Source organism: Patagioenas fasciata, chromosome 9, assembly GCF_037038585.1.
Source record: "Patagioenas fasciata isolate bPatFas1 chromosome 9, bPatFas1.hap1, whole genome shotgun sequence".
NCBI classification, from domain to species: Eukaryota; Metazoa; Chordata; class Aves; order Columbiformes; family Columbidae; genus Patagioenas; species Patagioenas fasciata.
In genome coordinates, this window is record NC_092528.1 from 17,135,374 (window position 1) to 17,154,385 (window position 19,012).

At 39.7% G+C, this 19,012-nt stretch overlaps 1 protein-coding gene across 3 annotated transcripts in view; it reads right to left on the reverse strand.

Moving 5' to 3' along the window:
- Positions 1-19,012, reverse strand: part of PLOD2 (procollagen-lysine,2-oxoglutarate 5-dioxygenase 2) — a 50,624-nt gene that overhangs the window by 26,674 nt on the left and 4,938 nt on the right. For all 3 annotated transcript variants that reach the window (XR_011740524.1, XM_065844399.2, XM_065844398.2), the window contains exons 2-4: positions 7,673-7,764; positions 6,055-6,191; positions 300-463 (exon numbers count right to left, since the gene is read on the reverse strand). Coding sequence is in view for 2 of the 3 variants with exons in the window: in XM_065844399.2 (XP_065700471.1) it covers positions 300-463; positions 6,055-6,191; positions 7,673-7,764 (393 nt within the window). In the remaining variant the exon portion in view is untranslated. The remainder of the gene's footprint in view (positions 1-299; positions 464-6,054; positions 6,192-7,672; positions 7,765-19,012) is intronic.

Sequence of the window (19,012 nt, forward strand, 5' to 3'; positions counted from 1 at the left end):
GTGGCAAATGGGTCATCCCTGCACAGCATTTCACTGCAAGGCACAGCTGCTTGTTAGGCAGTTACTTTATCTGCCTGCTTTTTTACATGGGATTGACAACTAATACTATGTAAGTTTGAATGAAAACTATTCTTGAGCACAGAAGAGGAGCTATTCCAGTGGGGAGGGAGAGTGGAAGAGGAGGATGGCAAATCCAGTCCTGGATTTTATACTTGGGGAATTCAAGAACAGTTCCACAAACAAATACATAAATCAGATAACAGAAGTGAGCCATGTTCAAGTTCAAGAATCACACTTGCCTCCTGAGTTCAGGAATCGTTTTCCACTCCGGACAACAGGATATTTGTCAGCTAGCCTTTTATCTGGCCAAATGAGTCCATCTGCTGCAAACACCACTTTATGATTAGTTTCCTGAAATTTCTTTAGCAGCTCTTCAGGGCCTCCCGCAAAGATAACATCATAGCTAAAAATACATAAAAGATATCCATTAGATTATTTTTAATGCTGCTGTGTTCAAAATGACAAGTGGTTGGACTATTCAAATATTATAAATCATACAGACAGTCCTTTTATTCTGATAAATGACTCTTAAATCATGTTTTGGAACCATGTAAAACCATATACCCTTCTAGGAGAAAAATTTCCATCAATACTATTTATCCAACACAGTCTCCCTTTCTTTTTACATTCTTTTTTAACCTTCCACATTTTGGAAATTCTTTTTGCTTCAGATTTTGTCTACCTTTCTCATTTCATGTATTTTGAGTAAAAAAATACATTTACCCCTTTAGAAAACTGTTTGTGTGTTTAAGAACCACAACCAAACCAAAACAAACCCCAAACAAACAAACAAACAACTTTGTAGTTGAAACAGAGTAGGACTGAAAGATTATTTGATTCTCACTGGGAAACTCTAGATGATCTTGTTCCAAAACACAACGGCACCGACTTGCTTCTGAAAAGTCTTATCATGAAGGTACTTAGATGTTTCTTAGTAAAGTCTAGTTGCCCAGAAACTTAAACTGTATAGCATCCTCACAATATACGTAATATATCATAATATTATATCCTGACAATAATAATATAACATATACAATTTCTCCTTCAACCTCTTTCATGAGCCAAAGTCTTCAGAAGGCTCTAAACTTCACAATATCTGTCTACAAAAAACTTCACCTGCCTATATTTGTTCATCAGAACTGACTCCCAGCTTCTATTGGGGACCTAACGGTGGAGGGCTCATCTCTAAAAACTGCAGTTACACACAGCCAAAGGTCACCACTAGCGCAAAACAGAAAGAAACATGCATGGGTTTGGCAAAGGTCTCATGAGAATGTAGTATCACAACCCTAGTGGTTTCTTGTTGTTAAACCATATCTAAATCAATGCCCCTGGGAAACAAGCAAGCAAGCAAGCGAACAAGCAAAACACCAACTTCAAAATATGTGTGATTAGATTATTCAGAGGATAAGGTTCCTTTGCTTGTAATTTAGATCTACATATAAAAGTCATTAATGTGCAAACCACTTCAAGGTTCATTTTACGCAGAATGAAACCATGACACACCAGTATTGGAATCACATCATAGACTAACCTCTGTCTGTATGAGAATATTTGGGTCTGATGGCAGGATCTCAGCCTCACAGCTTCCTCAGCTGAATGCACATATATCCTTACTGTATACATTTACCTTAGAAACTGAAAATCATCAGCCCTGATATAGGGCAAAGGAATGGCACAGCTACCAAAAATCAAAAGTTCTAGCCTTGACTAAGATTCCATTCTTGCAAAGTCTTTTAGCTGGGCTAAGAAGGACAGCAGTACCCACACTGGCAGTACACAGAGCTTTTTGCACTGCAATGTATTAATCAGCAGGAGTGCCAACAGATCAACCATTACTGACTTGTGGTACTTCTTTATTACAGTTCTGAAATTATTTACAATGTCCATTCTTCAAAGGGGATTTCATGCAGTTGGCCTAAGAGAACTGAGCAACAGCTGGCTTACAAATGCAAGAGAATACTTCCACCTCAGAGCAAAGTATGAGCCTTGGAGAGGAAGTGTGTTATGTTGTCTGTATAAAGTAAGTGGATTTCTGAAAGCTCTCACTGCTTTGTTTTTCTGTAACTTTGGCAGAAGAATGTATGAAAAAAAATACTGTACATTTTGGAGCTTCCCCAGTTTTGCAAAAACTGTCTGTTTCTGCCCAAATATACAGGAATACACTTCCCTCCCTTTTCCATTCAATTGGTGTAGCCCGTTTCAAAGTCAGAATGAGCCTGAAGAACAAGCAAGAAACAGGAGACAAGTTGAATACAGACAAAACTAGAGATTTGTCTGAGGCTTTAACTTAATAGCTCATGGCAGGCTGTGCTTCTCCTCTTTTACCAGGTTGGTGCTGCTGCTGCAATGACTTAGAGCTGTGGGAAGGAACCAAACACCCCTGGAACATTGCTTCCCAGGACTTTCATTCTGGAAAAGCAAGCCAAAGTTGAGCACATGCTGGGCTAGACACAGGCTCTGCTTGTGAAAGGAATATGCTACTTAATACAGCACAGTTTAGAATAAAAAAGAACAGCGCACAGCTGCAAAACTGCATTACCAATTATTGTAAACTTCACACACTAATGGATATTATGCAGGAGAATTAATCCATACATTTTCCACTAATTTTCATGGCCCTCTGTTTCGTCAAGAGGTGACTTACTGCCACCAGACCTCCTCCTAGGCAGGATCTCCACCAGCCTCCCCACCAGCTGCTTTATGAGGCTCCTGCCTTTCTCTCCAGGCAACAGGAAAACTTCTAGAGTCAAACGAAAACCTATAAATCCATCATTTGTCTTGCTTACCTGCTATGTCAGATTATGTTCAGTCTATCAAGCACCCAACTCCTACTGTAACAGAGGATTCACCTCAGGTCTACATCACTAAGAACATCACAAAATGGGCCTCAGGACTATTCTTGACAGTTTATACTGTTAGTATGGGTGATACACATTACTTACTTTTACCAAGACTTCAAAATTTGACAGGGGGGAAATAGACTGGGTAAATCCAGGAAAAAGCAGGCTGCCTTGGCAAGCTGGAAAAACTCAGATACTCTTTTTATTTATTCTTCATGAATCCTTCTGACTAAGTAGAAAGCAAGAAGGGGGAAGAAAAAAAAAAGAGGCACACACCAGTAACTTTCCACAACTCCAATCCCATTTCCTGTATCTCCCAGATGGCAGATGCTTGGGGCTGGAATCTACCCAGCTACAGGCTCAGCACTCCCAGCAACACAGGGAAACGCTGAGGATAGCTCAAGTCCTCTAGAACTGAACATGCAACTCCTGAATTCACAATTTTTACACCTACAAGGACTTGTTACTATTTGAGCTGTGGGTTAAGAGCTTAAAATACAAAGACGAGAGGGCTTACTAGTAACCAGCAATTCAGGTCCTGTATCTCATCTTATTTAACTGGGCTGTTCAGCCACACAGTTGTTTTGTCATTTACACTATACCCTCACCAGGATCACACCTTAGCCATTTTGAGATACGTAGAAAATATAATTATCCTTTACTTTCTGACAAATGTTAAAAAGAAATAAAAAAGAAATATATATATATATAAAAGGGGGTGGCTTCAAAAGTCTTCCATGATACAAAGAGATGGTTGTGGGAGTTCTGGATGAACAGTCACAGCATAAACTATTTTATCCAGTCTATAATGGCCATTAGCCAGTTCAATCTGAAATTGTCCAAAGTAAACCTGTTGTTAGCTCTTGCAAATACAAGCTGAATTTAAATAGCGTTCCATCTACAGGCAAAGCATTTTGCTATCTGTACCTAGACACAAGCTGTCCACAGAAGTTCAAACTTTTTCCAGAATTGTGAGATATATTAAAAAGTGTTCAAAAGCAAGAAGCTAACTTTGTTAAGCAAACAGTTCACTATAAATTATTTGCCTAGTTACAGTAAGTAAACCAGACATTTCCTTTCCCTGCCCTCAAGATTAATATTCCAAATGCTTCACAATTAATATAATAAGAAACACTTGAAAAAGAAAGGAAGTTTGCTATATTTATCTTCTCCAAACTTACTGCTACATTGATCAACATTTAAATTGCAAACCAGGATTCCTGGAAATGAGAAAAGCTCATCAGAATTAAAATATAACGCTAGAATGAGCAAACCATTTTTTTCTCCTATCTGGAATCAGTTCCACCAGCTTTAAATCAATATGTAGTTGGGATTATGGACCTCAAAAACTTGAGAGGCCTTAAATCCTGTGATTTTTTCATGGCAAGAAAGATTATGGCATCTGCACTTCAACACACATGGTCCTCTGTACTTTCCAGCAGACAGCTTGCCCCTCAAGAGAACAAATTTTGTTGGAGAAGAATTAGAGCTATACCCAAATCTGATAACAGATTTGCATATTTTACCATATAGGGAAAAAATACTGATGAATCAGGATAGCAAATTTGAAAACAAATAAACTCAATGTAAGTAGGAAACATTTGGGAAATATTTGATACATCTGAGTGTTTTGTAAAGACAAAAACCTCCCAAATAAATATTCAAAAGTTTCAGTTATTGCATGATCATTAGGACAAAATTATGAACAAACATATAGTATTTTTACTTTTAGAAAGATACTTTTTGCACTTACCAAATGCAAAACTGATCAAGTCAATAAAATTCAAAAACAGAACTCTTTTGTTACTTTAACTGTCAATTAACCATACAAAGAAAATATTCAGCGTAATAAGTTTCCCTTATAAAGCTTGTTCATCAACTGGCTTTCTAGCTCTATCTTCCACTTAACACAAGAGGTAAAAGAAGAAACTGAGTAGCACCTTTAAATTTGCTACCAGGCTAGTAGGCTACTCCAACTTTCCTAACCTCTTAACTTATACAAAACAACAAATGAACTTTCCAGTCAATACCACTGTCAGACCACTTTCTTGTGATGGTGTCTGCTGTACAAATCTTTCCAAACCTCTACCCTGCAAAAGGGTCCCTAAAATTCTTCATCTGACAATTTTTTTGAAGTAAATAAATAAATAAAGGCAAGTTAAAAGCTGAAAGAAAATTCTGGAGCAGACATTCCCACACAACTCGGTAACAATAGCATTAAACATTGCTTGCACTCTACTACCTCCCCAAGGCTGCCTGTCTGCAATCAGGGCTCCATGTCCCCAATGCAAGACTTGGTCCCACACCTTCATTGCAGCAATTCTTATAGAGCTGTGACGCCACTCTGGTTAACGCTAATGTGGAAGAGCTTGGCAGCTGCTGTGAGCTGGCTCATGCTCTTATCATAGGAGTAAAAGAAGAGGAGGAAGGAAAGAAAAGAAGCAGAGGGAAGCAATGGAAAAAGTGGGATTTGAACATGTCTGAGCTTCCTGTTCTTTGTGACAGGGAGAATCCTATCTGGCCTCCAGCAAGGATGTTCAAGCATAGCTGTGCTATGAGCTATAATCTGGCACCTGCAGCAGCATTGTCTCTCCATCCTTCTGTCATAGAGACAGCACAAGCATCAGAAGCATATCTGGCACCAAGCTTCTCATTTCAGTTCTCTAACATGTAAAAGAAATTCTGTTAAGTGCTTTCCTCAGGGGCCCATCTCCAGCTTCCTCCATATCACTGTTATTTCAATGGAACAAGGTCATGCTCTGGTCCCTGCTGGCCACTTTATTTCTGGAGCTGCTTTTGCTCTCCCCCATTCCACACTCCCAGCCCACAGCCACGTCCTGCCACGTCCAGCACAGCTGAACAGGGAGAGGACAAACGCTTGCCTAAAAGCCTGTCAGCTCCCAGTAACATTTTTTCACCCCCTTGAGGCAGCAGAACTACAAACAACTCTCACATCTGTAAATTCATTAAAAAAGGATTGCTCCAAGAGCAATCTACTGTTTTTATGAATGAAGAAAAATGGAGGCACACTCTCTCAAATAAACAGCAAGGGAGGAAAGCAGCATACAGTTTTCAGCATGTCGCAGCAGCATGTCACTTTTGCATGCCTACCCAGACTAAAATGTAAAGGCAACAAGACAGGTTTGCTCACCATTCAACAAACATTACAACCAAGTCCTCTTGATCAGCATAGCTTTCTATGCCTTCTTTTAGCAGTCGAACTTTCTGCCCTCCACCAATCGAGTTAGGCAGCTCACCACCTTTCCACTCTTCACCTTTTCCTAGTACCTGGAATAAGAAAAAAAACACTTTTTGCTACTACCCAAAACCAAGAGGCTTTTTAAAGCAGACCCTTATTGAAAACAGATGTTAAAGCAGAAGCAACACATTAAAGTATAACAAGCCAGCATTTCCAGCATCATAAGTTTTCCATGTCTGAAGCAGCATTCATCACAATGACATCATTGCAAAAACATGAGAGACACATTTCTTAACCAAATAAGAATTGGGAAATTGCCTTCTACCACCATTTATTCAAATGTGCCTCCTTCAGAAGAAAAAAAAAAAGGCAAAAAAAAAAAGCTAATAATTGTTTCAAAATTTGTATTAGAAAAACATTCTGAATGAGACCTTTAAAAGTGAATATAATCACTTTAGGAACAGGAAGTATAAGAGACCTTGGTGGACCAGGGTATTGCTAAAACAAATTGCAAGCTCCAGGCTTTCTGAAATCCCTCCAGAACACTTCTGTAGAAGGGAAGGATAGGTTCCCCAATGTACTGCTGGCTGCTACAGTCAGCTAAATAAAACTCCTCCCTAGCCAAGCACTATATCAAATTACATCTCAAAAAAAAGAAAAAAAACCCTGAAACTTTTTGTGGGTTTTGGACATAATGTGTTTGGAACTTATAAAACCTGAAAGAAGAGTGTTTTGGACAAATCTGCGAAGCTAATAGATGTATCCAGAGCTCAGACTTCTCAGTTGCTTTAATACAGCATTATCATATTAGGAAAGGTTCTCTCTGTCTTCCAGATTCAGTGGTAGAAGTCAAACTTCAGAGACCCAAATAATTTCCTATTTATAGTGTAGACACTGTGGTAAGTAAGCAGAAAAATTTCATAATGCCATCTGAATTCCTGGATTTTCTCTTGCAGAAGCCATTTGTGGGGAAAGTTTAGAAGAACGTTATTGCCCTTTTTCCCAAGGTCAGACAGAGGCTAACCTCAGTACGTGACATACAGAGACATGGAACAAGGCAGAAAAGGCTGGCAAGAACGATAGAAATGTTTTGTCCTCTCAGAGAATTACAGGTTCCTGGGAAACATAGTGAAACTTTCAGTTGCGATCCTCCCTCCTTCCCCACAGCTGGGATCCAGCCTCGTTTAAGGAGGAGGAAGACATCCAAAGCTCTCTTGAGTGCAGCGCCGCTTCCACAGTATTCATGCAAACAAAATCAGCCACACTGAAAAGTGAGGCTGTATGATAAATCATAACAGAACCTGCAAGTGACTGAGGACGCAGATCACAACAGCTACTGATCTATAAAACAGTTCCTAAGGCAGTGGAAGAAGCCTCCTCCCATGGTTGTTCAGAGGGGGTCAAGCAGGTAAGCAGCAGGGCCATGTAAGTGCCCTGCCTGACCCCAAGCTCTGTAATAATTTTACTTTGTTCCAGCATGCAAGGAAGCTAATGCAATTTTAGTCACTACCGCACTATTTCCATATAAAGGCTGTATAGTATGAATATTTGCTAGGAAAACATACGATACCTTTACTGTGTAGTTGAAGTGCTTTGCAGTTTGCATGAAACGGTGAAAGCCATCAGTTTCTTTAGTTGCTACAGTAAAAACTAGTAGTTTATCTGAAGGAGAAAGAAGGAAAATGTATTAATATGTCTTCAAGCCACAGTTTATAACAAAAAATGCACTGAACGGCACTGGATCTGGGGGCTTTATGACTTCCCTGCATCTCATTCAAAGAGAGGAGGCAAATACACTGTCATATTACAGGTGTGAGACATTATCCAACAAAAACTGCTATGGACAATAGTGCTGTATTTAAAATTATCCTCAAGAAGAAGAAGCAAACAAATCTATCTAGCCAGTAAACAACTAGCTCAAGACATAAAAAAAAAAAAGCTAGTATGACTACTGGACAGGAAGGAATCTTTAAAACAAAAATAACTTACTACTTTTCAGTCTGAGCTAATCCTGTGACCTCTTATCACAGGACTGAATGGTACCAGAGAACTTCACCCAACGTCAGTAACTCCCCTGAAAGTGGTTCATATTCTTCATGCAAATAGGGCAAAAACCCAAACCATGGAAGACAGTCAACCAGGACCCCAACAAGCAGCATTTAGTGCTTTTAAATCCTTGGGCAGAAAAAAGATCAAGGGTTTTGTTTGATTTTTTTGTTGTTGTTTTTACTCAGAGCCTCTGTAAATTATAGCAGTGCTAATTTTGCCCTCTTACTACATTGCAGGTAAATGACTGTGAAACCAATTTCCTTTCCATATCCCAGGGATTCTGACACAGTTCAAATGAGGCCATGAATTCCCACTAAACAGCTTCCTGATTAAACTACTGAACAGCATTCAGCACCCCTATGCAATATGCTGCATAATCAAGGTACATAATTCGAAGCTATGAGAAAGACACTCCCCCTATCTAACATCCAGTATTTAATCAGACCAGCCTGCACCCCAGAGCACACTGCAGTTCCCCAGTTTGGTCCAAGTTCAAGCAACAGCTGCCCTCTAAATAGAGCCTATGAGATCAATCCATACAAGAAAGTAAAATCAATCACCTCTAATGAGCATTCCAGACACAGTGCCTGTTGTTTCATCACTTTCCCAAAAAACATCCTCTGGGTTTATCTTCACCAGCACAGTAACGTGCTGGAAGTGGCTGCTGTGAAAAACATCCCTATTAACCCTTCAGCCTTGTTCACCACCACAGATTTAGTAGCCATCAGACACCTGAAATGTCATCCTGAGCATATTCAAATCAATAACTGCTTGCCATTTTGTTTTATTTGACATCAGCAAAATTAACACACAAGATGATGATCTGCTTCCCACTTTGCAGAAGAAATGCACCTTGCAAATTACTCATGCAATGCCCTGCAGCCAAGTACCAAAATACTTCAAGTACACCTCTGTTCAGTCAAGCAAAAATACCTGTAGGAGCACAGACTGTTTGCAGAGTAACATAAAAAACACTTGTTCTAATGAAATTCAAGTCTGTCTAAAATAGCCACAGCAGACAAACCGTGGAGACCAGTCTCAGGAGTCACTGATACTTTTTCCACTGAAATAAGGCTTAGATTCAGCCCTAGTCAACAGGTCACTTCCAAGAACATTCCTACCAGGTCAGACAGTGGTCTGGCCAGTGCATCCTCAAGAGCAGCTATAACAGTGCGCATAAGCAAGAGCAAGGATAAGACAAGCTTATATGATGTTTTCTCTGCTTTTTTCTACCAGTCTCAGTTTACGGGTTTTCCTGACCTGGATGGGGTTTCTGCACATTCTGAAACAGACGGTGACCTTGCTCTTACCCAGCACTCCTCAAACTGATATAACCTTCAAGCAGTGACAGCACCATGTGTCCAATACCCACTCCACAAAAAACAACCTTCTGTGCCTTGAGCAAGGCTCCTGCGGGTTTTATCTGACACTGCCCAAGTTCTTCAACTACAGACAACATTTGTACTTGCCCTCCCCAACACGTACAGTTTTGCAGATTTCTCCACCCTTGGTGGGTTTTTTTGGCTCCTTTCACTCAACAGAACCGAAGTAGTGAAGATTTGAACTACTAGCTCTGCTGAACCAGACTGAGACTCCCACGATACAATACACAGCAAAGAAAAAACTGGAAATACCTGAAATGCTTGAATCAACTAGAACAATCAAAACTTGGGGGAAAACAGTTTTAGGAGATAAATTGCTCTGTCTTTTTCTCACTTAACTGCTAGCAGTCTTTTGCAGACAAGAATCAGAAGAAAATCTCGTGAGCACATCTCAGCAGCACAAGAGGACCTCCATAGAGGATTTGAGTGCAATGCGTTCACAGATGCACTGACTCACAGACATAAACACAGCAATTATAATTCAATACCTTCAAAATCATCATAGGTCACGCAATCTAAAGTAATTCTACAGGAGTCACCACAGAATAAATGAAGAACATTTTATCTTAGACTATGACTAAAACAGAACAGAAGACAGAGGATAGGATTTTTCTCTATGGAACAGATTAGGTTATGATCAATTTTTTGTTTAAGCACTGCATTTTCGAATTAGAGGGAAGTGGAAAATCTGATTGTACTAGACACTGCATTGCCAAGCCAAGTGAATCCATTGTTGAAAGTTTCCTAGGTGACTGCTCAAGCACTGACTATAACTGCAGAATTTGGTTTCACACCTACCCCTTCCTGAGGAATGCTAACAGCAACTATTTCAAAAAATCTGTACTTGACGAAATGATGTAAATTACAAGATGTGAACTGCATCAGATTCCTCCCACCATCACTAAGTCTAAGTATTAAATCAACATACATGTACAGTCTGGCAAGCAAATAATAATCAACCATTCTTTTGTGGGATATTTTTACTCTCTTTTAATAGTACTCACAGGAACTCCACCTTCACATTGTTCACATATTTCAAGATTCACTATGGAGCCTGGTATGTTACTTGAGTTTTGCAAAATAGGAGGAAAGAGAAGGAGGTGCCAAATCATAAGGGATTTCAACCTAAGCTATATGAAATGGAGAAAGCTGAGCAGACAAATAACACTGTTTATATTGACATGAAACTGCAAAAGAACCTGTATTAAATTCACAGCCAATGAAGCAATCGAATTTGGCTGCTTGAGTCAGGTTTGCAAGCAGTCACAGAACAAACAGGAACCTATTTTTATAAAGGTATTATTCACATTGGAAATGTTTTCTTCTTAGCACACTTGCCAATGTTTGTTTTTTCTTTTTCTAATTACAGATGAAGAGGTTTAAAGGGCTTTATTTCCATGTCTCTGCTACACCACAGAATTTAAGGTGCTTGTGGAACTTAAATAATTTTTAAGTGCAGAAGTATAATTATAGCATATAGAGTCCATTTAGAATTTAAGTTTCCTTCTAGACTATTTATTCTTTGTTGTGGTTTTTTTTCTTTTTTTTTTTGGGGGGGGGGGGGCAGGGTGTTTTTTTCTTTTTTATGGGTTTGGTTTTTTGTGGATTTTTTTAAAGTAATCTGTGTCTCACCAAAGAGCAGAGAAACATGCTTTTTTCTTCTATAGTGTGTATGAAGAGACAATGCAAATGATAGTTACCCTGGCATACTACAGACGTTATTATTAACCAAATGAGGAATGGAGCACTGTTCTTTTCTAGATAGCAAGACACTGCAAAAATAAAAATGTAAATCCTGTAGGCTCCTGTGACTTTATTTAGATGTAAGTGACAACTTGAACCAGTTTTACTGGCAGAGTTCCACTAAGCATAACATGAGAGATATTTGTTTATTCCCGTGGAAGTTGATGACGAGAATGCTTCTGACCACCAAATACTACTTCTGATTTCTTTTTAACTTCATTCACTTTGAAAAAATATATTCCTTGTTTGCTATATTTAGGTACAACAACCCCTTAGAACACCTGTCCCATTTGGGCCTAGTAACACAAATACAAAATTACTTTCATGGACTCACAAGAGCGTAACTTCGAGTACTGCCCAGACCCCAGGGGAGTAAGCTTATCCAAGTGCCGTTTCCATTTCAGGATGGGCTCGGCTACATCTATTATAGTTGCAGCCACCCACAGTATCCCTGCTGTGCAGAGCAGGTTTGGCCACACGGAGAGCCCTGCGATGCGGAGGGTCAGCGCAGCACCAGAGCCCTGACCGCCAGCTGTCACATGCAAATGTCACACCCGGAGGTTGAGCGACTGGCTCAGAGTCCCCAGCAGCATCACTGTACCGACTCCAGGGCTCCAGCTGTGCCATAAAGACCCAAGTGCAGCAACGGAAAGCCGCCTGCAATTACTCAGACCCCAAGACACCACTGTGGCCCGGTACTCCCCAGAGAATGAGCCACAAAATTCTCAGTCTTCACAAAAACCCCACAATGAATTCTAGCTGCAGTTGAACACTGTTCCTGTTCCACCATCCACTTTGGGACAAAGCCCTGCCCTGCCCTCCACCCAGGTGCCTACCCTAAGGAGCTCTGCTGTGTGGCATTACATATAGACTCGAGCTATTCACAAACCCTTGGTAATGTTTTCCAACAAACAGTAACAGTATCCTCAAAATGCAAACATACATGAAACCAATAAGCAACAGGCGGTCAGAATGCTCCCCACCCACAGGGTGCTGGGACGCCGCAGCGGGTACAGGCTGCCCGGCGGGGCTGGGCTCCCCCGGCACGCAGCCTGCCAGAGGCATCTTGGCAGTCGCTGCAGGGGATTACCAGGCTTGGCTTTTATTTCCACAAGTAAAGTCAGTCTGTGTAAAAAGGAAATGCAAACCCTATACTAAAGTTCAATGGGAAGGCATGAATAAAAATCACTGAAGGGCATCATGCCAGGTAAGAGGGTGCTGAAGTTACTGGAGTGCAATTATGCCAAACAGCTTTCCGATAGTTACATTCGCAAAACAGCTGTTCTGTTTTGAAAACAAGCCTGAGAGAACATGAGTTTGGCCAAGAAAAGTATATCCAGTGACAAAAAGAATTCATTTTTACATGCAAATTAGGAAACCCTTTAGCACTCAAGTTGTGAAAGACAACACTGCATATAGAGCACATGAAGCGTATTAGGAAATCCAATGAAGGTTTTATTAAAACATCCCAGTCTTTCACTCAATCTTTTGTGTTGCTATCATCAGTGATCTGACTGCACCATAAATATTTATTTCCACAAATAAGAACTAGAAACAAGAGCCTTTTTCTTCAGTGAATTGCCTGGTGAGGTCTCAGCCAGGAACTGCCATGGCAGGTCTGTTCTAAGTAGCAGTGACCTCCCCCTTCTTGCACCTTGGCAAGGTTGTACGCAAAGGACTGCAGTCATTCCTTGCATGGTTCTTATTTATCTTGAATGAACACTGACAGAGACTACTATGTAATTTCTAACAGGGGTTGCAGGTACTAATACAGTGGCTTCAGAGGAGCCAAAAATTAGGATATTGCTTACAGCCACATGGGAACTGCCATTTTATCCTCGGATTGAAGTACCATGGAGTTCTCTGGAGCAGGACTGGGCTGTTAAGATCAAATTGCATCTGTGCATGCTACCACATTATGCCATTAAATCTCAGGAGATGAGATCCACAGACTGGATTAACTTGCCTTTACATTACGCAGGACCATGCTTCTCCATCATTGGGGAGACGCACTAAAGCACAACACAACTGAACAACTGAGAAAGTGTTTTCAGCCTGGATTTCTCCCATCACACTTGAAAAGCATAGTAATGAGGAATGTTCAAAAGCATGCTGAACTGAGAAGTAGCTGTCAGAGTGGCAGAAAACAGCCTGACTGACTGAAGACTTCTGATTGCCTTTCCCCTATTATTTATTGTTTCCACAGATTAACTGTTCATTTGTTTTTTTAAAAAAAAGGAAGAATGAAAATAAAAAGGGGGAAAGGCCTCTTTATTTCCAAGGCAGGCAACCTTTCCCATGTATAATCATCTCAAATTTGTGAATCCTGACATCACCATGCCACTTTCCCTTCTAACTCCTGTACTCAGCCAGTAACGAGAAGGTAACCTAGGGGAATTGTCCTCAGCAAGTTCTATTTTCCTGCCATACACACCTCACCTAAAGCACATACTCCACCAACAAAATGCATGTTCTGAGACTTTTATGGTAGACTGAGTTATAAACAAAACATTAATAGTTTCCTTGACCTCCTCATTTGCTCTGCTCCCCTAAAAGGGGAATACTTCTGTGCCTGGAGGAGAAATCGCAGTCCTTTGCTCTGCCCTCCATGTAGCTCCTTGCACACCAGAAGCTCCTGATGGGTGATTTCCAGCATGTTATAATACCAGTGTCACAGATGAGTTAGCAAATAAAAGGTTAATAGTGCAGGTTGAGCTGTGTGTGGGTCAGCTTAACAGTATGTGAAGGCAGGATCCATAACTCGGATTCAAGATCTAGAGTTTCTCATAACTGCATGATAAAACTGGTAAATTTCAGAAGAACAAAACTTCAAACACTATTCAGAAAAACAGTGTTACTATACAACTGACATCCTGTAATTTCTCTAACAGATGAGTTACACTTCTGGAAGATATCCTGGAAAATGTAAAATACTATACAATATCTTCTGAACAAGAATCTGAAAAAACAACTGATATAGAGCCTGTTGGAAAATGTCTTATTTATAGGCTCAATTGCTGTTTCCTCCATGAAACTGAATAACAGTCTGAGTTCCCAATTAATTGCAAAACTGTGAAAGAGCTTTTAAAGACAATGTAGCACAAGATTTAAGCTCACAATAGTTTAAAAAGCATTCAAAAACCTGAAATGGATCATTGGGCTACACAGTATACTGTACAGAATCAGTCAATACCATCATGATAATCAATTCTCTTCCCAAGCAGTTTTGATGACTTTACTAAAACCAATTCTTCCATATGCTTCCAAGCTACGCTGAAGCTCTGCAGATAGCTACAGGGACACCAACAATGCTAAAAAACAACTTCGCTTCTCTATTTATATGGACTTGGTATGTTCAAAACTCAAGGAACTGTCAAGCCAACTAAAAAAAAAAGAAAATATCAAAGAGCACTATCAAAATGCAGATTTCAACACAACACAATATTCCGCTTATCACTCGAGAAGGCAGTATCAGATTCTGCAAAAGGAAAATTGATTTTTTTTTCCCCTATAAACAGGAGCTTTAGGCTAAACTTAAGATTCTACATAAAATGAAACTTTTAAAAATCCGCATACTCTGAAAAGATGTCAAACAGCTGGAGACAGAAGAAACCCTTCATATGCAATGATTATAAATTACACCTACATCCATATACTTGGTTAATGTAATTCAGCAGCAAACAAAGAGATCTTAAGGATGCAACATGAAAAACACAAACTTTAAACATATATATCTGTCCAGTGTCTGTTTATATGACGTACACATGGTCAAAGAAAGTAATAAGCCAACAGAAAAATTTCCAGTCAAATAAAAATTTTGGCATAAAGAAGAAGATAGAGCCATACAACAGCTGGTTTTTTTCCCCTCAGAATTTTTTAGAAACATGACAATGTGCTGAAATAGCAAACATGGTCACGTTCTGTTCCTAGGAAAGAAACGTGCATTAGACTCAGGAGGGGGAAAGATGACTGGTGCATAAACAATACTACTTCATATTTGGAAGGTCTGGGGTTTTTTTAAACCTGATCTTGATACTATACAGTAAACTCCTGTTCTGCACAGCACACTTCACTGTACGTCTCCACTCATCCCACTGCTGATTGCTTCCCAGAGAGGCAGACTGGCTTCAAAGTCCCATTAACCTTAGCCAAGACCACCTTGTAAGATGGGATTCTCTGCAATTTAATAGCATGGATGGATTGCTGTTAAAAATATCCTTGGAGGGGAGACAAAATACGCTTGAAAAACTCATGAAAGATTGGAAAGTGATAAGATTTAAAATAAAAGATGAAATTTGAATTAACAGCTACCAAGTTAGGAACAGACACCAGTCGCCAACCACATACCACACACTGATTTCCTATACAAATACACATTCTCGTGTGAGAGGGATTTTTAAGAACCAATGCTTCAAATAAAGGCCAGATTTTGAAGAAGACGACCTTTCTGAGACGACCTCTTTTGAAAGTTTGGTCTGTTCCTCTGTATCACAAACCTCCTGTTAATCACTGCACTTCAATACATACATGTCTGACTGCAAAATACAAAGAGCAGCACAAACATTATTTACATAATTTCAAAAAAAAAATACAATGGCTAGCTATTAGCAGACTTGTACCTTCTCCACTTTAAACTAGCTGTATTAAAGTAAACAGAAGTCTGTCTTTTGATGTTATAAGCAGACTAAATGCAAAACTCATGTAGGCACACAGGTATCAGTTCTGCTACCACCTCATCCTCAAAGTGGTGCAACATGCAGAAAAAAAAAAAAAAAAAATCACTGCTGCCTCCATGCAAACAGTTTATGACCACAACCAACATTTATAGGTATCAGGGATCAATCAATGCATGAATTGTGCATGGATAATCCTTCCTGTGCCCCTCCAAGTTATTTGTAGACCTTGTTGAAGTTACACAGCAATAGCTATTGGTATCAAAACTTCCAAAACTATCCTGAGCCAAGGAACAGAACTAGTAAAGGCAGAAGTTTTCAGAAGCTGTCTAGAGAAAGAAATATCAAACTATTATTTCCCAGTTTCAGTTACTTTTGAATAGTCAGTACTGTTGCAACTTCCTCAGCCACAGTAAATCTTGCCTGTTACGGTATTCCCCCTCTTCTTATGTGTTTTAAAGGAACAAAGAAGCTGAGTTAGCAGAAATCTGTGCTTACATTAAGCAAAAGCTGCTCTGAATTTTCTCATTTATAATTTATGCTAGGTTAGCACTTGTTAACACACAGCCCCTGGACACAATGCTAAAATTTTCTTTTCCTTTTCTGCTAACTGAATCCAAACTGTAGTTTTCTAAGACTTAGAAAGAGACCTGTCAAGAGTCCCATTATTGTTAAACATCATCTGCAATCTAATTCTGCTTATGAAGAGGTGAACAGTGCTGTAGCAACTATGCATTTCAGCATCCCAAGTTTGTTATGAAAACACTGAAGATTTCTCATGCAAAAAAACTCTTTCATGCTTTCATTCACAGCCCACAGGGATGTGAACCAGCAGTTCCATGCATATTGATTCAAACAGCAAGTCTGCTGAGCTGCTGCTCACTGCCTGTCTTTCATTTCTGATGTCACATAGATACAGCATCTAAAATGTTTACATGGAAAAGACCAACTGTTGAACAGAGTCAGTTCTAAAGAAAATAAATAAAAAAACACCACCCACAGACTATATCTCTGTAACTATTTTCTGTATATGCATATATACACACACTTTCAGACAAGGATTAGTAGTTACTCCAAATATTAATACACAACTGATTGCGGAAAAATCTGAAAGCTGATTCTGTCTCAGCTCATAATTTACTTTCTTTTAATTTGGTAGTATTGAATATACGGTCAACAAGAGCTCATTAAGACCTGTATGTGCACCCATCAATCACCCGCATCAGTTCTGGGTGCCACGCTGGCCAGTGCTCCGGCCCACACTCATTCTAACACAAGATGTTCTCATTTTCGTAGCTGAACAAAACCAGATAAAAGCAGCAGTAGTCAAGAGTTTTTCCATCAGCTTCAGTGGACTTGGATGGGACTCTGCTTACTGAATCACTTATTCTGTAGTAAAGCAAAGATAAGACACGTTCCTTAGTTCTCAGATAAGAAAAAAATTAAAATCAACTGTTTGTAAATGACATCATTGCCATGCACCCAGCAACTCTTCCAGCAAGAGCTGCCTAACTTCCTGACAAGTGGGGAACAGATCAGGTTACAGCTGTTTATTAGTGCCCAGATAGCAATCAAACCACAAAAATCTGCTGGAGAGTGGGAGCGGATGGAGTCATGGCACAGGCTGGGTCTCGTCTGAATGCACTGATTGGATGTCCCTGCCATAAACTGTCATCGGGCCATGCAGCTGAGAGTGGGACACAATTAACATCAGCTGTTTAAGTGAGAAAGTTTACTCAGCTTCTGCCTTTTCGTAGCTTTGCCTTCCCTGTCTCCCTCATAAATATGTATCTAGAGAAGAGCATGCTTCTTCTCAAGCTGTTGTTTAGCAAATCCAGCTGTTTAAACAGAAGCGGTCACACACAGCACCAGGCATTGTTAAAGTCCTTTTTCCGACAGCTAATCAATCAATCCATCAATGAAACTCTGCAATAACCATTTCTCCTTAGACTAGTCTTTGCTTAAAAAAAGAGAAATTGGAGCTGGAACTGGAGCCATCCTGAAGACGCGAAACTGTCCTTCATGCCTTCACCCTGGTTCATGTTGCCAGCGGATGCTACCACCCCGATTAGTCAGTTATTTTGAAAAAGCTGCCCTACAGCTTCACATCTGGCCCTACGTCCAGATACTGGACATGGAAAATTCCCCAAACAGATGCCAAGGCCATGTAACCCTGGAAAGAGAAAAAAATCCCATACTTTTCAAAGATAACAGGCAACATAACGTCCACACTGGTGAGATACAGGTAGTGCCCTGCCTTGAACAACTCAGTCCTTCAAATCATGAAATAGCACCAGAAACTCATCTCCTGCTTCTGACACAAAACATCATGACATGTGATGTGTGACGTATATTTAAAGATGCTTTTAACACCACACACTTGACACAGCAACCCCAGTTATTCAGTTTACAGGCCTGGTTCTGATACGATGTGTGTACAATTGCTTTACAATGACATAACACAGAATTAGTAAACTGATTTCAAGGACAGCCTAAGGAAACACTTTGTTGTATTGCCGTTTCATGTGCACTACAGAACTAAAGGCAAACAATCCATTTTTACTGTTTAGGGAAAGAAAAAAAAAATTAAAATTACAAAAGCAATTCTATCATATACTGAGTATTTTGTGCACAGTTGATTTCAGTGAGAGCCCCTAATGGGCTCATTCAGTACATTAACACTTAGATCCATAGGTACAGAATTAACTCTCAGGGAAATGGCACTTAAACGCCAAACATATTTTTGTTTAACATTTTTCTGTCTTTTTTCCTTACAGTTTGTTTGCATTAGTTACAAATACTGCATATGTCAGCTTTAAAAACATACTTGCAGTTACATTGCAAGAATGAATATTACCACCAGAAAGGAATTCACATGCCATGTCTATTTTATTTCCCATTTTATTAGAAAATACACAGATCAACAGATTTGCAACTTGCCAAAGTAGGAACCCTGGAATACTTTCAAAGGGCAGACCATAAGAACTGGTGAACCAACCACTAAAACAAAGGATGTTTATTCACAGTTGTCCTATAAATTTGAATACAATGTTTTAAGCTAAG